The 22,091-nt window shown below is 34.2% G+C and overlaps 2 protein-coding genes across 7 annotated transcripts in view; one reads left to right on the top strand and one right to left on the bottom strand.

Annotated features, from left to right (window-relative positions):
* The first annotated feature begins 423 nt into the window (after positions 1-423).
* stat1a (signal transducer and activator of transcription 1a) lies at positions 424-16,744 on the top strand. Of its 2 annotated transcripts, none has more exons than XM_084117403.1 (25): positions 424-629; positions 1,763-1,907; positions 3,446-3,596; positions 3,677-3,772; positions 3,983-4,072; positions 4,475-4,553; positions 4,766-4,857; positions 4,948-5,099; positions 6,455-6,613; positions 6,721-6,813; positions 6,932-6,991; positions 7,105-7,128; positions 7,775-7,862; positions 7,956-7,997; positions 8,668-8,751; positions 8,842-8,940; positions 10,259-10,394; positions 10,487-10,542; positions 10,668-10,759; positions 12,365-12,504; positions 12,679-12,867; positions 12,970-13,045; positions 14,386-14,458; positions 14,567-14,590; positions 14,715-16,744. In XM_084117403.1, exons 2-25 carry the CDS (start codon positions 1,780-1,782, stop codon positions 14,736-14,738), a joined length of 2,247 nt encoding a protein of 748 aa, XP_083973529.1. In that variant the 5' UTR covers positions 424-629; positions 1,763-1,779; the 3' UTR covers positions 14,739-16,744. The 2 variants fall into 2 exon arrangements, with proteins under 2 accessions (XP_083973529.1, XP_083973530.1); XM_084117404.1 differs by having other exon boundaries at positions 448-629; positions 1,770-1,907.
* glsa (glutaminase a) overlaps positions 16,032-22,091 on the bottom strand; it is a 19,824-nt gene continuing 13,764 nt past the window's right edge. For 3 of the 5 annotated variants that reach the window (XM_084117406.1, XM_084117405.1, XM_084117409.1), the window contains exons 15-18: positions 19,518-19,579; positions 19,308-19,384; positions 19,106-19,169; positions 16,032-17,956 (exon numbers count right to left, since the gene is read on the bottom strand). In XM_084117406.1, coding sequence (XP_083973532.1) covers positions 17,803-17,956; positions 19,106-19,169; positions 19,308-19,384; positions 19,518-19,579 — 357 coding nt within the window. In that variant the 3' untranslated portion in view covers positions 16,032-17,802. Of the gene's footprint in view, positions 17,957-19,105; positions 19,170-19,307; positions 19,385-19,517; positions 19,580-19,776; positions 21,417-22,091 lie in introns of those variants that run through there. The other 2 variants (XM_084117408.1, XM_084117407.1) reach the window with 1 other exon arrangement.

The following is a 22,091-nucleotide window of genomic DNA, read 5'->3' as shown; positions in this document are numbered from 1 at the left end:
CCTATAATCGTGCATAGATATGATTGCAAAAAAAAAACAAACAAAAAAAAACGGCTTATCAAGTTGAGGAGAAAACACACTAGTCCTGGTCTCTTCTAAAGAACAAGATTGTACTGCAATGCAGCAAATCAGATGAAGCTTCCCACATTCCTTGTAGACAGGACTATTATTATTTACCTCTTAAAACACATATATTTCTTATAAAACACTATAAAGCAGATCATAACATGCAATTCTCGTACAGTTTTTACGTAGTGATGAAATAAGCCTCTTTCTCTAGTATACTACGCAGTTTCAGTTTCTTATAAATCACGTGGGCTGCGCTACAACGTTGGTCCAAAATTCCAGTTGCGTCATAAAAGGACAGCAGGACGCGCTGATAGGCCAGTGCATATGTAACGCACAACACTTTGCTCCCTGATTGGTGGATCTAGCTTTCACTCAAACACGCACACGCGTGCTACTCGCGCAGAAGAAGTCGGACATCTACTGGAAAGGCTCAAATCAATAACAAATCGACAATAACAGGGAACTTGCCTGTTCTTCCGCATTATTCTGCTGCTATAGAAGACACATCAAACATCTATTTGCGGATTCTTACTTTAACCGTGTTTGGAGAACATTTGGGGGTGAGTAACAAAATAATAACTTTAATTTCCGCATTCATCATTTTTCGGCTTGATATATTACAGGAAGTTTGATTACTTCGTGGTATTCCTGTCTATGCGTGTAATCCTAAAATTTCACGTGTTATTTGAGGATTTTAGTTACTATTTAGAAAGCAATGGAAAAACACATAAAAGACATTTATACACACAAGGCCATAACGTTATGTAAACGGAGCTATTTACATGTGGTCCGAATGCAGGCAAAACAATATCATGCTATTATGTGTTCATGCGATTCTGTTATTATACTAAAATAATGATAATATCTTTCAACATAACTATATTATTATTATTACTACTATTATTATTATGGATTGATTCCAATTTATACAGAAGGATAAAATTTGCTGAGCATTAAAAAAAACACACACACACACACACACCCCTCATACATGCACCCACCCACGTTTCCCGAAGCTATCAGAATGAGGACGTACCATAGACGTCTATTGTATTTACATTAAGCCTCTAAATATTATTTATACAAAAACAATACTGCCAAACCCTACACACACGTGATCGAGCGCACATTTAAAAAAAAATATATATATTATTAATAATTTAAATTCTACATAGACTTTTTGACAACACTAATGTTCAGTAAAGACATAAATAAGCATGCATATTCAAACTAATGTTAGCCTATTCTTATTGTACTTTAAATTGTACCTACTATAGACTAATAATATAAAATCTATTACATGTTTCTCTGTTTTCTAGCTCCACAAACACACACAATCACTACAGACTAAACCTAATCTTTGGCCTACAAGAAAACATTTAGTATTTTTTAATAATAATAATAATATGAAATAGTATTTCATTTTTTACATATCTTTCTTGCAAAATGTTTTGGCAAATCTGTTAGTAGCTACTAGGTTAGAAACACACACAGCACAAAAACCTCAAAATGTCCTGTCCCTAAATAGAAATCTCCTCCTCTTGCTAAGAAATGCTTTGGGCAGTTTGTATGTCTGCTGTCTTCCGCCTTCATTTTACTTTGATTTCTGCAAGAAAATCTTGATTATGCAGTCAGCTATTCACTGTGGCCAATCCTTTACCAAACACTTATCTTCAGTTATTTTACCTCTCAGCCCACAGAGTCGCAGAAATGAGTCAGTGGTTGGAGCTTCAACAACTTGATGCAAAGTTTTTGGAACAGGTCGACCAACTGTACGATGACAACTTTCCAATGGCCATCCGACAGTACCTCAGCAGCTGGATAGAAAGCCACGACTGGTGTGGATGAAAGATTTTATACCTTCTTTAGCTTTATAACCATATCAAACACATAACCACAATCTCCTGCAACTATAATAATGCTAAACTAGAGTAGGCAACCTGTTGATTTATTTTATTTTATTGTTTTTATTGCAGGAATACATACAGAAATTTTACAAAATAGACATATCGACCAAAAAAACGGGGACCCCCCCCCCCCCCCCCCCATATAAGAATAGACCAAAAAATAAAGAAAAGAAATAAAGAAAAGAAAGACCATATAATTTGAAATATATGTCCTTTGGGGGTGTTGAGTGTTTTGAGGTATTCAGTAATTTAACATATTTTACCCTTTCTCTCGTCCCCCCATTCTCCTCTCCTCCCAATCCTCCAAACAATAACAATGATAATATAGTAATGATATTAAGATTAATATGGCTATCTGTGCACAACCCTGGGTGAAGGACACCCCGCCCAGAAGCTCAACCTGTTGATTTTCAACAAAGTCTTCATAATACATCTTTTTTAAGTGCAAGTTAATATTTATTAAAATATAACAATTATGTGAAGAAATATTTTTAAATGTGCATAGACATTTGTAAAGGTAATTATAATACTATTAATTAAATTAATTAAAAAATTATATTTAAACATGTTTTCATTAATGAATACTTTTAAAGGTGCATATATATATTTTAAAGGTCATTAATTTTATTATTAATTAAAATTTCAACATTATACGAGAGGCGGCTTTTTGTGCGCACGCTCTGGATGTGCCCAGCACAGAAAACAGAGCACGAATGCCAAATTGAGATCTCTTTTTCATCTTATTGCACTTGAATGGTTTAAAACCACATTAAAAGGTGCACACAGGAATCGATAAGTGGAATAGAAATGTTAATTTTCGGACAAGTATCCGATTCCTGACCTTAAAGGTGAAGTAAGCGATTTGAAATCACCAAAACAAACACGCCCTTACCCAAAAGGATCACACCCCTATCTTGATAGCCCCGCCCCAAAATTCACGAAACAGGCACCTCCCCCTTATGAGTGTATACGCCCCCTACTGCTGATTGGCTACAAGTGTGTTTTAGTGCTCGGCGCGATCCACTTTCAGCAGTGTTTCTTAGAAATCGCTTACTGCACCTTTAACTATCCAATTTCAGAAGTAGAATACATTTTCAAATCACCACCCTACCTCGTTCTAATCTGCGGTAACATCATACCGGTATATAGGAATCATGGGTCCTCCAAAGCTGGTGGGGGCAACAGAGAGGTACTGCTGTATCAGCTGTTTAAGAAGACAAATAAGAGTCAGCACAACATATACAATTACTTACTGCAGTTATTATTGCTAAACAAAGTGTAGCAGTGATAACTACTGACTATTTTATATGTCCTTATCATCTTACTGTAAACATCTTAACTTTCTTATTATATTTGTCATCCCAATAAGAGGGATTATATAGGTACAAATATAGGAATTGTACTAAAATAGAATTCAAACCATTCTAGACTATAGTTGACGTAAATCCTCTGTTCTTCGTTCCCCAAAGGGAGCATGTTGCTAATGTGGAGAACGAGTCCCTGGCCACCGTGAGGTTTCATGATCTTTTGACCCAGTTAGATCACCAACACAGCCGCTTCGCGATGGAGAAAGACTTCCTGAACCAGCACAACATCCGCAAGATCAAGAGGAACTTGCAGGTGACTGACTGCAACTGGCTACATGACTGTTTCCTTTTAGTGTGGTGTCACTTTTAGTTAATTTGAACCTTGTTTTCCAGAACCTCTTCCAAGACGATCCGGTTTCCATGGCTATGATCATCAGTAGGAACCTTAGCGAAGAAAGGAAGATTCTGGCCTCTGCCCAAATGTCAGAGGTCATTAATTAATAAATGACAACCACTGATCTCCACCACCTAAACCTTAGATTTAAATATATTTTAAGTCAATATGACATTTAGATCTCTTTTGTAGGCGTGAAGTTCTATTATTAGAGGAATAGTTTAACCAAAAACAAAAATTCATTTACTCACCAAACGGTAATTAGTTAGTAATTTAGTAAGTTAGTAATTAGTATTTCCTTGCAGAATCGAACCGAGAGCACCCAAAACGACATGATCGTGGAGAAACATAGAGAAATGGACGGAAGGGTGAAAGACATAAAGAATAAAGTACAGGTGATGTATACACACAAAAAACTTGTCGCAACTACAAGATATGTTGGATACACTTTATTTCGGTTGTCCACTTTAGACATTCTTCTAACTACAAGTAACCTGGCAACTACATGTCTACATTCCCTCAACTACATTCATTAGAGTGTTAGTAGACTATTAGGGTTCGGGTTAGTGGAATAAGTCGACGTAGTTTCAAAGTTACTGATAGTCAGTAGAACGTCTATTGGGGGAGCACCAAAATAAAGTGTTAGCAGCCAGTCTTTTAATACTCTAATGAGAGTTAGTTGACATGTAGTTGCAAAGTTACTTATAGTTAGAAGAATGTCGGAAGTGGACCATCGAATAAAACATTCTCCTTGTCAAGTCGTGTGAGAAATCTTTTTTTTTTCTATTTCCTATTAGGACACCGAGCAGGTCATCAAAAATCTGGAAGATCTGCAAGACGAATACGACTTCAAGAGCAAAACTCTTCAAAGCAGAGGTAACGGGATTGAAAAATGCTTTCTTTGTAGTCGAAAAGAGTTACTAGCCAGAACTAGTTATTTTTTCACGATAAGTATAGAAACTCAATATTACTCATTTTGATAGCAAAAATTCAACAAACAATAATAAAAGTGACCACAACTTAAGTCAGAACTAGCTGTTTTTCCACAAGTACAGAAACTCAGTATTGCTTGTACGTCTGTTTAACAGAGGAACTCAACGGGACCATTTCGGTGGAAGACCTGAATCGGGAGAGACTGACCATCCGCGCCATGTTTATGAAACTCCACACCACAAGAGAGGTGAGAACATTGGAGATCCATCGGCCTTTAACCTTGGTTAGTGAAAAGAAGCCATTGCGTTCAACTCTGTGTGTGTTTGTGTCCATGTAGAATGTGATTGGTCAGATGTCAGAGGTGTCGAATCTTATGGATCCGGTGATCTTTGAGCTGATCTCAACAGAACTGGCCGAATGGAGGCGCCGACAACAGATGGCTTGCATCGGTGGGCTGAGCAATGTCTGCTTGGACCAGCTGCAAAACTGGTAACAAACCACAAATTAATTAATATTTTCTTTATAAACATATGGAGTAGCAATATATGCAAGATGTTTTGTTGTTCTAAAATGTAAAAACGGAACTACACAGTGTGATGGAAATATGTTGCGTTTAAATGATCACAATGTCATAACAACCAACTCTCGTAGTTCTAGGGGCGTCAAATAATCCCAAGTATCGATCATAATTAAGAATTTTGAATGTACAATATGTATTTTTACACATTTTGTGTACTGTTGATTACGAATAGCAATAGTGGTGCGGTTACATCTACTATGGAATGGCGAATTTTCGCAGACAAAATCCTTTAATTTCAATGGGAAATTTGTCTGAGGGCGAAAGATTTCCTGACAGATTTCGCAACTTGACAAATTGGTTGTGCGAATTTTCTGCACTAACCAACAGAAAACTGCTCGTTTTGAAAGTGACTTCTGTGTGAGATGCTCTCCATACATCGTTACGCCGTTGACGATAGACAACCTTTTTTGCATGCCAAATTTTATGGACCTTTTCTGCGTTGAAATATTGACGTATTAAAGGGATACACTTTTTTTGGAAATAGGCTCATTTTACAACTCCCCCAGAGTTAAACAGTTGAGTCTTACCGTTTTCAAATCCATTCAGCCGATCTCCTGGTCTGGCAGTACCACTTTTAGCATAGCTTAGCATAGATCATTGAATCGGACAGGACCATTAGCATCTCTCTCAAAAAATGACCAAAGAGTTTTAATATTTTTCCTATTTAAAACTTGACTCTTCTGTAGTTACATCGTGTACTAAGACTGACGGAAAATGAAAAGTTGCGATGATACCATGATTTTCAGGCGCTGCGTCATATCATTACGTCTGCTGCACTCATGGTATGGCAGCAAAGTTTCTTGATTATTACGCAGGAATGAGAGTATAGTTCCTAGCCATATCAGCCTAGAAAATCGCAACTTTTCATTTTCCGTCGGTCTTATTACGCGATGTAACTACAGAAGAGTCAAGTTTTATATAGGAAAAATATCAAAACTTTTTGGTCATTTTTTGAGAGAGATGCTAATGGTCCTGTCCGATTCAATGATCTATGCTAAGCTATGCTAAAAGTGGTACCGCCAGACCCGGAGTTCGGCTGAATGGATTCGAAAACGGTAAAACTCAACTATTTAACTCTGGGGGAGTTGTAAAATGAGCCTATTTCCAAAAAAAGTGGAGTATCCCTTTAAATATACTGAGAATATATAAATATTGATAATTTTGCAACTATTGTCAATGGACCTTTATGTGGCGGTGCCTTACAAAATCATGGCTCGCACTTTAAGTCATATGTTATTGAGTTCTGTTTGTTTTTCCCCCTCAGGTTTACCTCTATCGCAGAATCTCTGCTTCAGCTCAGGCAGCAGCTCAAGAAACTTCTGGAGCTGGAGCAGAAGTTCACATACGACACCGATCCCATCACCCTCAGCAAAAGCACCCTGGAGGACAGGATCATGTTAAACCTCAAAACTTTAATCACAAAGTAAGAGCACTTCTTTGCTTTTTTAGGCCGCTTTTTCGCTTGAAGTATATCGGGGGCCTTTGAAATGTGTCGCTGACAATGAATAATTTTGGATTGCATGTTTTCAGCTCCTTGGTAGTCGAGAGACAGCCATGCATGCCGACCCAACTACAAAGACCTTTGGTGCTGAAGACGGGTGTTCTGTTCACTCTCAAATTACGGTAACTTTAATCACATGGCAGATGATTCACACTTCTCTGGAAGTAGAAGCAATGGGTAAGTGGGAAGTATAGGTAATGTTCAGATGATAAATGATGAATCTCATGTTTTGTGCTCCAGGCTGCTCATAAAACTTCAGGAATTCAACCACACTGTTCGAGTCAAAGTCCATTTTGATAAGCAAGTATTTTGCAAACCTTATCTCCACCTTAAGTCATAGATACTTTCTTTTGCCTGTAGATTACTTGCATGCATTTTTTTTGTGTTAACACAAGTCTCTTTTTGCCTTCCAGGGATATCGTTGAGAAACGGAAAGGGTGTGTCTTACATAATTTCCTTTGCATACCATAATAAATGGAGAGTTACACTAAAAATGAAAATCTGTCATTATTTACTCACCCTCATGTCTTTGCTGTGTGTTCTTCTTTTTGTGGAACATAAAATATGATATTATTTTAAAATGTTTGTTACACAGGTCTTGAAAAACAACAACAGTTGTAAAAAAAAAAGAAGAAAAAAAAGTCTGCTACAAAAAAGCGAGTGTGAGATAATAATGACAGAATCTATATTTTTTGCTGAGTTGTTCCATAAATTCAGTTCTTTTTAAATTTGTTGAATCCCACTTGAATTAAAGGGATAGTTCACCATTTACTTACCCTTATGTTGATCCAAACTTGTATGAGTTTCTTACGTCTGCTGAACATAAAAGAAGAGATTTTAAAGAAAGTTGGTAATCAAACGGTAAACGGTACCCATTGACTTCCATAATAGGAAAAAATACTATGGAAGTCAATGGGTGCCGTCATCCGTTTGATTACCAACTTTCTTTGTGTTCAGCAGAAGAAAGAAACTCATACAGGTTTGGAACAACATATGGATGAGTAAATGATGACAAAATGTTCATTTTTGGGTGAACTATCCGTTTAATATTATTCTGCTTACTTAGCTATGTTCCTGTTTCAGGTTTCGGATGTTCAACATCTTGGGAACAGCCATGAAGGTGATGAACATGGAGGAATCCAATGGAATGGCCGCAGAATTCCGTCATCTGGTAAAGTGAAAAGAAAAACAAAAGAGCAAATTATACTGTAGCTCCAGTTTAAAAAGTATAATTCAGTCAAATAATATTCGTTTTACTTCACAGCAACTGAAAGAGAAGAAAGTGACCGGAAACAGAACTAGTGAGGTGAGAGTTCGGTCTTTACACTACCGTTTGAAAAGTTTGAATTAGATTTTTAGTAATGCTTAAGTCTCTTATGCTCACAAAGGCTGCATTTATTTGATCAAAAATTACAGAAATATTCTTACAATTTAATTAACTGTTTTCTATGAGAGTATATATTAAAATGTAATTTATTCTTGTCATCAAAGCTGAATTAAATAGAAATCTTTTGTAAGATTCTAAATGTCTTTACTGTCACTTTTGATCATTTTACTGTGTCCTTGCTGAATAAAAGTAATTCATTTATTATAAATTACTGAGCCCAAACATCGATTATATACTTCTTAAGATTGTCCAAAATACTTTTCTGTGGGACTTTTCTTCAGTGATGGTTTGTCTTAAAGAGAGCGTTCACATAAATCTGTCATCATTTACTCACCCTCATGTCTTTCCAAAGCTGTATGACTTTCCTCTGTGGAAAAGCTCCAAAAATCACATAAAAGTATCATGAAAGTAGTCCATAACTCTTGTGTTCTATTTTCCACGTCTTACAATCGATTTGTGTAAGAAAGAAGCAGAACTTCAAGCTTCCCCTCTGCTGTAGCTCTGAATCTCATTTGAGCTTCTGCGTGTTCAAACTTTAAAACCTTTTTTTTTTTTTTTTTGGCTAAACTGTTTCTTAAATGTTTGGCAGGGCCCTCTGATTGTCACTGAAGAACTTCACTCCATCTCCTTTGAGGCTGAGCTTTGCTGGTCTGGACTGGTCATGAACTTTGAGGTCAGAAGAGTTCGACCAATAAACAGTTTGAAACATAAACATCACCAAATCATGATCAATATCAACTTTCTTCTCTTTCTCCATCTTCAGGCTACATCTCTGCCCATAGTCGTGATCTCCAACGTCAGTCAGCTACCCAGTGGATGGGCCTCCATCATGTGGTACAACATGCTGACCTCTGAACCAAAGGTTAGTCCTCCTCAACACTAATGTTATGCACATAACAGATTTAGCACAAAATTAAATAAATTAAAATGTAAACTGAAAATATCAATATATGATAAAAAAAAAAAAAATCAATATATGATAAAAAACTGAAACTAAACAAAATGTATTGAAATTTTGCCTTGGCAAATAACTAAAATATGTTTAAGTTGAAGCACTAGAATTGAAATAACTGAAATAAAATAAATTAAACCTAAATAGAAAAGAACAAAACGAATAAAAACGACAAAAGCACATAACAAAAATACTAAAACTTAATTTTAAATGAAAACAAAAAATATAAATATTAGATGAAAAACTTGATGAAAAATTAGAAATGTTTGCCTTTAAAAACAACTGAAATATGTTGAAGGACTAAAATTACTAACTGGAAATAAATACAAGTGAAAACCGAATTAAATGTAAAACTGAAATAAATTAAATTAAACCTAAATAGAAATATTTTTAAAAAGAACAAAAACTAATAAAAATGACAAAAGCACATAACAAAATGATTAAAACGTAAACTAAAATTAAAACAAAAACTGAAAATATAAATATTAGATGTAAAAGCTTTTAAACGAAAACATTGGAAATGTTGCCTTGGCAAATAACTGAAATAAATAAAAACTCAAATAAAATAAATTAAACATAAATAGTAATTTTGTTATGTGTTTTTGTAATTTTTATTAGTTTTTGTTCTTTTTAAAATATTTTTAAAACTTGAACTAAAATGAAAATGAAAATTGAAAATACAAATATCAAATGAAAAACTTGAATGAAGAATGAGAAATGTTGCCTTGGCAAATAACTTAAATAAGTTTAAGCACTAAAATTACTAACTGAAAATAAATAAAAAACTAAAACTGAAATAAAAATGAACCTAAATAGAAATATTTTTTAAAAGAACAAAATCTACTAAAAATGACAAAAGCACAAAAAAACAACAACAACTAAAATGTAAAAAAGAAAATATAAAAATAAAAGCAAATTCAAAGATAAGTCATCAACGCTCATGTTCTTGTTGCCTTTGGCTTGCTCAGTTGGGGATATTTTGGGGATATTAATTTAATTTTATCAATCAATAAATTTACACTAGAAACAACCTTGTTGTGTTATTTTGGTTTAATGCTGTGAAGCTGCTTTGATGCAATCTGTATTGTGAAAAGCGCTATATAAATACACTTGACTTGACTTGACTTGACTTAAAGTTTCGGCTGTAGAAATTAGCTCTACTTACGTCGACACAAAATAGATTGCAGGGCGTGTTCGCACAGGTTCTGACTTGCCGTTTCTTCTCCAGAACCTTTCGTTCTTCGTCACTCCTCCTTCAGCCACTTGGGGTCATCTAGCGGAGGTGCTGAGCTGGCAGTTCTCCTCCATCACCAAAAGAGGTCTTAATCAAGAACAGTTGAGCATGCTGGGAACTAAACTGCTGGGTGAGTCTGATTGCTACTTGTCTGCCGTTGAGTGGCTGATTATGTCGGAACAGATGAACTAAATGCACAAGCTTGTGAACTTTGGCCCACAGGTCCTAAAGCGGCGATGGATCCTGAAGCTCAGATTCCTTGGAATAGATTCTGTAAGGTTGGTCTCTATATTATGTTTTTATTTATTCGTTTACGTTTAGCCATTAGGTCACATCTTCTGAATTGAACGCCCTAGTTTTGTTACTTTTGTTAAAAGTGATTTGAGTCTTGTGTATGATGTAGTCTGGCAGTGAGAAGAACTTCACCTTCTGGTTGTGGATTGAAGCCATTTTGGATCTTATAAAGAGACACCTGCTGAGTCTGTGGGATGATGGGTAAGAATTCAGATGTTTGGATTATGAAAATTCTGCTAGAATCACATGATCACACGCTGTTGGGGTTAAGATCAACCAGGTAGACCAGCTAACTAACGTGACCATTTTGGACATCTACGGTACCATATTTCACATATCAGGGTTATTATCGTTAACTAAGTCTATTAACTTTAAAAAAAAAAAAATTTAAATAAAGCTGAAATGAAATATAAATATTAGATAAAAAAACTGAAAGTAAATGAAAATGAGAAATGTTGACTTGGCAACTAACTGAAATAAGTTGAAGTTGAAGTTGAATCACTAAAATTACTACCTGGAATACCTGGAATATGAAGTAAAAATAAATAAATAAATAGTAATATTTGCACAAAATGACAAAAAAAGAAGACAAAAGCACACAACAGAAATACTAGACTAAACTTAGACTAGACTTAAATTAGAAATGTTACCTTGGCAAATAACTTATAAAAGTTGAAGTACTAAAATTACTAACTGGAAATAAATAAATTAAATATTATTATTTAAAAAGAACAAAAACTAATAAAAGTGACTATCACATTAACAGTTTACACATTTTTTTTAAACTAAAATTAAAATGAAAACTGAAAATATAAATCTTTGATGAAGAACTTTAAACGAAAATGAGAAATGTTGCTTTGGCAAAACATACTTGCTGGAAATAAATAACTATAACTAAAAATAAAAATAATAGTAATATTTAATAAACATTACAAAAGCACATTGAACAATATGACAAAAAATTTAAATCTAAATCCGAAAATATAAACGCAAATTCAAAATATTAATAAAAACTAAAATGGTATATAAATAATATTTTTTTTTTGTTAGATTTATGCTTTAAACAAGAAAAAGTTCCAGGTTAAATAAACAAATAAATACATAATTTAACTTTTCCCCCCTATTTTTAGTAAAAACATGCATTTATATTAACTTTTTCCCTGCCAGTGTTTTTGAAAAAAGTTGTCAGCCAACCATGCAATATATCAAAAGACCCTCTGCTTTTATACAAAAACCCATTTTATTCTAGCTTAATGCATTCTTTTTTTATCAACACTTGAATGTGGTTGTTTCATAAAAACGACATTTTGAGCAAAAAGATGAGAAAATCACGTTTTTGCCAAAGACTCCATCCAGATTGAATTCAGAAATTCAAAAAAACATAGATGGAGTAGATCGAGTCCATCAACACCCTCAAAGCTCTACAGCCCTGTACCTCGTCCTGGTATGACATTTAATTCTGTAACATTAGGCAGTTTTGATTTATATGCCGTTTAATGTTGGTGAAATTAGTTATTTTACATATGCATATGCTTACATATGCTATTACTTGTTTCTGCTTCTTCTTCGCATGTGTTTTGATCTGGAGATTCTGTACTCTTTCAGAATATGTCATAGCGCCCCCTACCGTATAACAGTGAAAATACGGAAAAACTATTTCCGTCAATGGTGGGGAAGCATTGTGTCATGAATGACGGGAATTTCAGTCAATGGCGGGGAACGAGTTAATACACTTTGGGAGTCTGGCACATTGAGAGTCTATTGGTCAGGCGGGAACATTGCTTTAACACTGTCCATCTCTCACAGGTGTATAATGGGGTTTGTGACCAAGGACCGTACTAAAGCTCTGCTGTATGACAAAGCTCCCGGGACGTTTCTGTTGCGCTTCAGTGAGAGCAACCGCGACGGAGCGATCACGTTCAGCTGGATCCAACATGACTCAAACGGTGAGACGCTCCTCCCTTCTGACATGCTGTGGAAAAATAAACGATTAAATGAAAGCACAGGATTTTTGATATCAAAACGTCAACATTTAGATTTTGCTTAAACTTTGGCTTGAAATCAAATCCGTTTTAGTAAATGTATTGTTCATTACGGTGTTTGGCTTTGTGTTGGTTTAGAAGAACCGCAGATTCGCTCTGTGGAGCCCTACACGAAGAAGGAACTCTCTGCCGTCTCACTTCCCGACATTATTCGAAACTATCGCGTGATGGCCGCCGACAACGTCCCAGAAAACCCTCTGCGCTTCCTCCATCCCAATTTACCCAAAGACGACGCCTTCAAGAAATACTATTCCAAACCTACCGAGAGTAAGAAATGCAGTTGTGAACCATCTAAAAAAAATCCCATTAAATATTAATAAATGTATTAAAAAACGTATAAATTAAATTCTTACTCTTTTGTTTCTCCAGAGCAAGAACCAATGGATGTCGACAAGAAGTCAGACGAGGGATACATCAGCACCACTCTCATCTCCATCTCTGAAATGTGAGTCAGTGTTAAAGGGATAGTTCACCCAAAAATGAAAATTAGCCCATGATTTACTCACCCTGAAGCCATCCTAGGTGTATATGACATTCTTCTATCAGACGAATACAATCAGAGTTATATTAAAAAATGTCCTGGCTCTTCCAAGCTTGATAATGGCAGTGAATGGCCATATGTCTTTGGAAGTCCATCAAAGCGCATCTATTCATGATTAAAGTGCTCGACGCGGCTCTGCGGGGGTTAATAAAGGCCTTCTGAAGTGAAGCGATGCGTTTGTGTAAGAAAAATATCCATATTTAAAACTTTATCGACTAAAATAACTAGCTTCCGGCTGAACGCATCGGTTTACGCCAAAAGAGTAACCCTTGAACTTGACGCGCAACGCAATTACGAATGACCGCGTTCTGCCGGAAGCTAGTTATTTTAGTCAATAAAGTTTTAAATATGGATATTTTTCTTACACAAACGCATCGCTTCACTTCAGAAGGCCTTTATTAACCCCCGCAGAGCCGCGTCGAGCACTTTAATCATGAATAGATGCGCTTTAATGGACTTCCAAAGACATACGGCCATTCACTCCCATTATCAAGCTTGGAAGAGCCAGGACATTTTTTTTATTAGGCTATAACTCTGATTGTATTCGTCTGAAAGAAGAATGTCATATACACCTAGGATTGCTTCAGGGTGAATAAATCATTATTCTGATAATGATAATTCATTATTCAGCAATTCTGATATTTTACTTGCAATTGCAAATTTATATTTCACAAATCTGACTTTATAACTTGCAATTTTGAGTTTATATCTCACAATTCAGACTTTTTAACTCGCAATTCTGACGTTTTTCTCAGAATTGTTTATATTTCGCAATTCAGATTTTTTGTTGCAATTTCGAGTTTGTAACTTGCAATTCTTACTTTAAACTCACAATTGCGAGTTTATATCTCGCAATTCTGACTTCATAACTCGCAATTCTGACGTTTTATATCGCAATTCTGACGTTATAACTCACAATTGCGAGTTTACTATATATCTCTCAATTCTGACTTTATAACTTGCAATTCTGACTTTTTACTCACAATTGTGGGTTTATATCTCGCAATTCTGACTTTATAACTCACAATTCTGACTTTTTCCTCAGAATTGTGAGATATAATCACACAGTTGTGACAAAAAAAGTCGTTATTGCGAGATACAAAGTCGCACTTGCCTTTTTCTGTTTTATTCCATGGTGGAAACAAGCTTCCATATTTCTGAGCTACTACACAGGACTGCAAAAATAATGACTTATTTTTTTTATGTATTTTTTTTGTGTGTGTTTAAATTTGTTCGAATTTTAGGAAACCACAAGACTATAATGACACACTCATGCCAATGTCACCTGAGGTATTCGACCAGCTGAAGCTGGAGGTGGTATGTAAAATGATTATCTATCTATATATATATATATATCTACAAAATCTTTTAAACCAATAGTTCAATATTAACTGCAGTTATTGTCTCCATTTCTCTTTATTCAAGAACCGATACGATATCCAACTGGAGGTAGAGTACTACTATTCCTTTTTATAATCTATAAAATGCATACCATCAATTTGACTTAAATTTATAAATTGTGCACTGCATAGAGTGAGATTCTGATATTGTTTTTTTTTGTGTTTTATCGCAGCCGTCAGACTTCAGTCTCTCTTAAGTCACCTGAAAGATGACAGATGACTCAGAAAAAGTAGAAATGTTTCCATCATTCTGTGTTTTTAATAGAGCAGATGAAATGGGAGCAATTCGTGTAGCCATTGGGTCTGGTATTCCTCTCTCTTTCATTCTAACATTGAGGAAATTATTCAAAAAACACTGTATACCCTGTCAACTATTGTAAAAAGACAACCAAACGGAGTGAATTAACCCCCATAGTAACGCTACTGTTACCTCAGCACTTAATCTAGAAAACTAAAGCAACTTTTAAGGCAGGGAAGTTGTGTACTAATAGCACTTCATTTAGTGTTGCACCAAGTAGTAAACGAGATAGCAAATGCCAAGAAAGTAAATGCTGAGTAGTAAATGAGTGAACGAGAAAGCTAGACGGATGAATTTCACAAAAACTGTTAAATCTATATTTTCTATAAAGAAAATTAAACCGATTTTTAGGACTACTAAGATTTTAACAGATTTTGTTTTAACAGTTCAGCACATTTTAATCCACAAGTTTCTTTATAAGAATGCAAACAAATCATTTATTTAATTGCATGGAAAAACATTTACATCTCAGGGTTGTTTTTGTAATGCCTTTAATTCATGCTGATTTTAATAAAAATAAAAAAATCCTGAAGTTTTTACTGTAATATAATGGGATTAGTGTATCACAGTAATAAATCCATTATAAGAAAAATGAAAAAAACAAAAAAACAATGTGAATGGGAGGGAAAATGTGCTGAGCTGTCATGAAAAATTCATAATACAATAAATAAAATAAGAATGCAACAAATTGTCCTAAAATAGGCTTCCTTTTCTTTAAGAAAAAAGTTTCTTCTGTTAGATTTTGGGTTTAAAAAAACCCAAATGTGTTTTTGTAAGATTCACCCAGAAAGAACTAAGAAATGCAGGGATTCAGGTCTGATTAAAGCTGTTATGTGTTTAATTTCCTAAACACTGTTTCTGTATATGTGAAAACAAATCTAAACTTGCAGGTGCTTTATTAGTATTATGTCCACTTTATGTACTTTATGTTGTTGTTTCTACTTTTTGCACTGGATTTGTTTTGGGCTTCCTAGAAAATTTTGGTGGAATGCCTTAAAAATTTGCGCCTTAAAGATTTGCACCTTAGAGACCAACAATACGAAAATACACCCACATACATTGGCGAGAGCATACCTGGAAAGCTGTGTTTTTTTTTTAAATGGTGTGTACGGATGTCTTAAAATAAAAATATATCATCTTCCAGATGAAACCACCAGAAAAATGAGTAAAAAAACCCCCAAAACACTTATAATCTGTGTTCAATGTCTTTATTGTTTTTATCTAGTATTCTTTTGTGTGGAATATAGTTAGCAGATTCGACGTTAAATTCGAACAAATCTAGAACATCTACAGCATTTTTTTTAATTAAATAATAAAGTAAAAGGAAATTTCACAACACAATGCAATACATTCATAGCAGTAAAAGTAACAAATGCTGAAAAACATAGAAGAAATTACACAAAGCAACTAAAGTGCGACACATAGAAATGAATAAATTGAAATACGATCAATGACCTACTTTTGTTTGTACTGTTCTTTTGGTCGTGTTGCTTTCGGGTTTTTTTCTATACAATAAATAACATTTCCCAGTTAAGCATGTACACACACGCACACACACACACACACACTATACAAAACACATTTACAATACTTCAATAATAGCGTCCCACTAGAAAATATTCACATATTGAGACTGACAGAGCTTTGGAGGTTCCAGGTATACGCACGCCTCTTCGTCATCCGAAATGTACATAAAAACAATCAGTGTGCTTGTGCGCATACAACATGTGCTTATAGACATGTGACCTGCTGTTTCCAAAGAACTCAAAGTTACACAACATGTTTAGACTGCATTTTTGAACATTGCAGTCAGTGTTAATACCAGTGCAATTTTAGTTTATTTTCAACTTTCAACCTTGCTTGTCATTTCACCATGTACTGAGAATAAAATAGGAAATATACAAATTTTTGCTTGGTTCTTTTTTCCTATGATAGCTAAACAAAATCACAAGACAACGACTTATTAAATGTGTAAATTCCTTGCAGTTTGTCTAATTGCAGAGACAAAATCTATTTCCACACCCTGGAGTTTTGCAGAATTTAAAACATTGCAAGTCATTTGTAAAACTTTTCCAAATAATCATCCATATTGACATTTTGTTGTTGTTGATGATATAGTTTTAGAAAATGCAGGAAATTCCTATAGCACAGGTCCTCTAGTGTTTTAAAGTAATTTTAGTAACATTTTACAATAAGTTTTCATTTGTTAACATTAGTTATGTATATAGGCATCAATTTTACAGCATTTATTAATCCTGGTTATTGTTAATTACTATGATACCTAATTTAATGTTAATAAATTGTAAAACTGATAAAACGTACTTGAAAAAAAAAAAAAAAACTTACCAACTGTAATTTCATTTGCAAAAATATTTTAAAAGACAAATAAATAGATATAATAATAAAATAAAATAGTGCAATTATTTTTGACATTCAAAGAACAGTGTCATATTTAAAACATATTCACGAGATGATACACAATCAAAAAGGCATAAAGAACTACTGCTGATTTATAACCAAGTTAAGACTTAAGTAGAGGAAAAAGCAAAAGGTAAAAATATAAAAATAAATCCAAATGACATCACTCCCAATGCTAGCCTCTCCAGTCGAGCTGCCGTTTCTTACGATATCTTTTCTTAAATATCTATTTGACATCATCTATGAAGATTCTCAAACTGTAAATGAATGTTCATGTACACTTTTTATATATACTTGTTTTGAGTATATGAAATTATATTGTATGTTTACATGGATATACATCTAAATAAGACCTTTATGAGGCTACATTCCTCCGAGTTTACGATAAAACTAAATTACCAGGTTAACGGAGGTTACACACACACACACACACACACACACACACACACCACAAAACAGTAAAAGGGACCAAACACTTTTTTTTTTTTTTTTTTTTCACGTTTTGTAAGTTTTCTTCTTAAATGCGTACCTCTGACACATCATCTCTACAGCAGGCCGTCCAGGTTCTTCTCTGCGGTCTCTTTTTCACTGTCGGCGGTGCTCTCTTTGGGGCTGTAGGTGTTGTGATAGTCCTTCAGGATTGTTACGACATCATGATGGCCAAAATGAATGGCCTCGTCCATGGGAGTGTTGCCCCACCTGTACAGAGATCAAACCCCACGTTTGGTTACCGCCAAGTCATTTTGATTGAAACAAAACAACTAATATGGAAGTCGAAACAGTTCATGACATCAAAATTAAACTTCATAGATCAACAAATAAAACATTTTACTTGATTTATGTCATTTAAAAAACAAGATTTCACTTTTAAACCCTCCAGTGTGCTTGCTCTGTAAATTGCTTATTGTAAACATTGAAATAAAGCAGTATGAAATATGGTAACACTCAGTAAGTTTCTAACAATCTATATTTATTAATTAACATAAAAAAATGCTAGATTAACAAAAATAAAAAAGGTTAATTATTAGTTTATACTGAATTAATAAACTTAACTAAGGTTAACAAATTGAAAAACTTATTTTAATAAAACTTACTTTTTTTTTGCTGTAAGTTAATTTGAAAAAGATAAATGAATATTCACCGCAACCACTGTGATAGTGTGTTAAAAATAAAAGTAATATCCAAAATATTTTACTTGCCACCAATATTTATTTTTCTTTATTTTATCTGTAATTTATAGAAATATTATTATTATTGCTAATAAATTAATGGTTAGTTAAGCACAAGAAATTGACACAAATGCATTGAAATACAGTGGTAAAATTAGGTAAGTTCAATTCATTAACATTGTTAGTTTATGACTCCCTAATCTATATTTATTAACACTAACCTATATCAATCAAAGCTGTGAAAATAGTTAATTATTAGTTTATAACTAATGTTAATAACATTATATATAATAAATTCTAAAATTTGTATTATAAACGTACTATAAAGTACAACCACTGTGATAGTGTTAAAAACAAAAGTAATGTCCAAAATATTTTTTACCACCACACACAAAATGTTTTGTTTTACTTAAGAAAGTGTTCCAGTTATTTATATAAACAATATTATTGCTAGTAAATTAAAATAATACATTGACACATAAATGCATTGAAATACAGTGGTATGAAATACAACCTTGTAGAGCAAACTTGAGAACATATTATAAAATTGCACTGTATTTGTTTTGCAACGGACTTTTGTGACATACCTTTCACATTTTGGCGGTTACGTTAAAGTTACGCAGCTTACGTAACAAAACGCAAAGATCTACGCTACTAGTTTTTGAGATTCGTACGTTACCTGTCCTTGGGCACCGGGTTCACCTTACAGGCTTCTAGAAGAAAACGCACAACCTCAGCGTGACCTGAAAGCCACAGATTATACATTAGCATGGTTTCCACAGCGCGGAGAGAAAACGAGGTCAGTCACAGGAAACAAACAGCAAAAACATGATATCAATACTGTAACGTTACATTCAAAGATGAGTTGACTCTAACGTTACCTTCAGCGGCAGCTACATGAAGAGCCGTCCTCGAGTCGTAATCTCTCTGCTCCATATCCATCGACGAGAGTGCAAACCTACGCCAAAAAAACAAACAAACACATGAAGTAGGTATAAAATCAAAATAATTGAGTTAAACTGCGAAAAATCTGTACAGTAAATGCAAAAAACACGATTTTTTTTTTTTTTTTGGCGGTGCGGTAACGTTACCTTCTCAGAGCGGACACGTCCCCTGTGTAGGCCGCGAACAGCAGGTTGATAACGGACTTGACCTGGAAGAAAACAGACGAGTCGTTTTTGGTACATTAACGACATCAGGACGACATAAACGCGACAAATCGCCGATATACCCCATACATAGCCTGAAGGGTCGAATTTGCAAAAAACAAAACGACAGTTTAACGAAACTGACAGTTGCATTGTTAAAAATAATTTTAAAAAAAGCAATAAAGAAAAACTACACACCAAGTAAAACACAATTTGTTTTGATCACTCATTTATTAAAACAGTAAACCACAATGACAATATAAATAAAAATAAGTCTAACTTGTTTAAAGATGATAATCTTATTGGCACAAACAAATGGTTTTTAAATAGCTGTGCATATCAGTTAACATTCACATCGCAGAACCGTTCCATAATGTCAGTGTTAATACTAAGTTTTAAAAACTGAAACAAATCATGTGACAGACATAAAAATCCCTTACAACTCTTCTATAACAGAGCAAATGAAACGCCAGTCACTTGAAATCCAGTATTACATTCTTAAAAATAAAATATTAAAATAAAACATCAAGTTCAAGTAGTCATTTTAAATAGCAGACAGTTTGTTCAATGGAAATTAACTTTTAATTCAGTAATTTGACTGAAGCACATTGCTGGATTTTAAGAGGCACAGTTTCAGAAATGATTCCCTAAACTGACAAAGTAATGACAAACTTTTCTGTTATCAATAAACCGTTACAGTAAATATTTAATTCAAGTAAGAACTGGGTTACAGATGATTTGAATACAGGATGACATCAAGATAAACTTGCATTGTGAAGGCACTAGTCACACAATCTTTCCTGCCTGATCATAGTCGGCTAATTCCGCTCTAGTTAGCGTTGATCCCTTGTTTGGTTTGTACTTGTACAATGCTTTCCATTTATAAGTTACAAATAACACAATTTTTTGTATGTGTGTGCAAACAAACAAAATTAAACATTGTGTCTGCTGGGTTGAACCCAGAGAACTGGAGGATTAAAGTAACACTTTAACAGTCTCAGATTTTACCAACACATTCACCAAACTTTTAGACATCACATAGGGTAAAAAAAAGGGTGAATGAAAAATGTAAATGTAAAGAACAATTCTTTCTGAAGGTCTTTGTGGTTACATATCAGAAATAACTTTTATTTTGTGTGCCTCTAGCAGCAACAAACAGAATTGCACAAATGCTTGCTTTCAAACCGGTTTCCCGAACACTCAAGAAGTCCAACCAAAACTCACTGCTGCCGTTTAGGACAGGTTCAGGAATTCAATGTACAAATGGTTTACTTATAAATTAAAATTAGATATCTCTTCACATTAAACTAGGATAGGAGAAAGTATTTTAGCTAGCAGTGGGAGAAAACAGTAAATATATAAATCAAGATACAATCAACAAATGCATCACAATATTATTGTATTGTTACCCAGATACTGATAGTGTATCGTTGGTCCTTGCTGATACCCCAAAATGTAACAAAATAATTGCACTTTGGGTTTAAAGGTATTTGGCATGCTCAATAGTGTGCATTTCAAGTAAAAACCAACAAATCCTTTTGCAAAACTAAAAACCAAATCAAAATCAAACAAAACAAAACCAAAATAAAAACAAGACAAACAACCTCTCTAATCCCAAAGACTTGTAAACTCAAGAAAATGAATGGATGACAAAATGAGGAAGAATGGGCGCTGTTGTCTCTTCTAGTTTCTTTCCGCCACGCTTTCCATCCTATAGACTACAGAGGTGGAAGTGTCCTCGTCCGTCTCGGAAGGACAGACTTTTTTCCACATTTTGTCAGTGAGCGCTAGTTCCTTCTGAAGGCTCGTATAGTCCAGTGGTTCGAGATTCTGCTGCTGTTGCTGCGGTTCAACCAATACGGACATGGATAGATTATCAGATTAGATTATTTCATCATGGAATTTCCTGCTTGGATTAGTATGAATGGCAGAGAAAGAAGAAAACACGGAAACGGTGGAAACTTAAGCAAGCCAGTCGAACGGCACTGAGGTGTTATTTTCTAGTATAGAAATGTATCATTATCATATCATATTATATATTAGCAGGCGTATGCAATTCATGCAGGCAAATATTTAGCTTCCTCAATCAAATCACATGGATGGTAGTGGTGGTTAAAAGCGAAGAGTACGCTGGTCTTCCAGCAGAGGGCAGACATTGAAGAGGAAAAGAAATACGCAATTGCCAACAGAAGTGAAATGTTTGATAATACAGGTTAAGATTGCAGGACAGTTTGTCAGCACACATACTGTATGTATGTAATCATTACACACATACATGTGCACACACTCAACACTATGTCAACGTTACAGGATCATCCGCATTAGTTGCATCTAGAGGTGGGATATACAGTGTATATATATATATATATATATATATATATATATATATATATATATATATATATATATATATATATATATATACACACACACAGTATATATTTAAGTTAATCCAGATAATACTTAATTACATCAAATTAATTAACTCAATCTGATGATTGGTAGCACTAGTAGGAA

The sequence above is a fragment of the Abramis brama genome (assembly GCF_963993115.1).
Source record: "Abramis brama genome assembly, chromosome: 6".
In the NCBI taxonomy this organism is placed as follows: Eukaryota; Metazoa; Chordata; class Actinopteri; order Cypriniformes; family Leuciscidae; genus Abramis; species Abramis brama.
The sequence above is the reverse complement of the archived record's forward strand: the minus strand, read 5'-3'. Positions and strand labels throughout refer to the sequence as shown.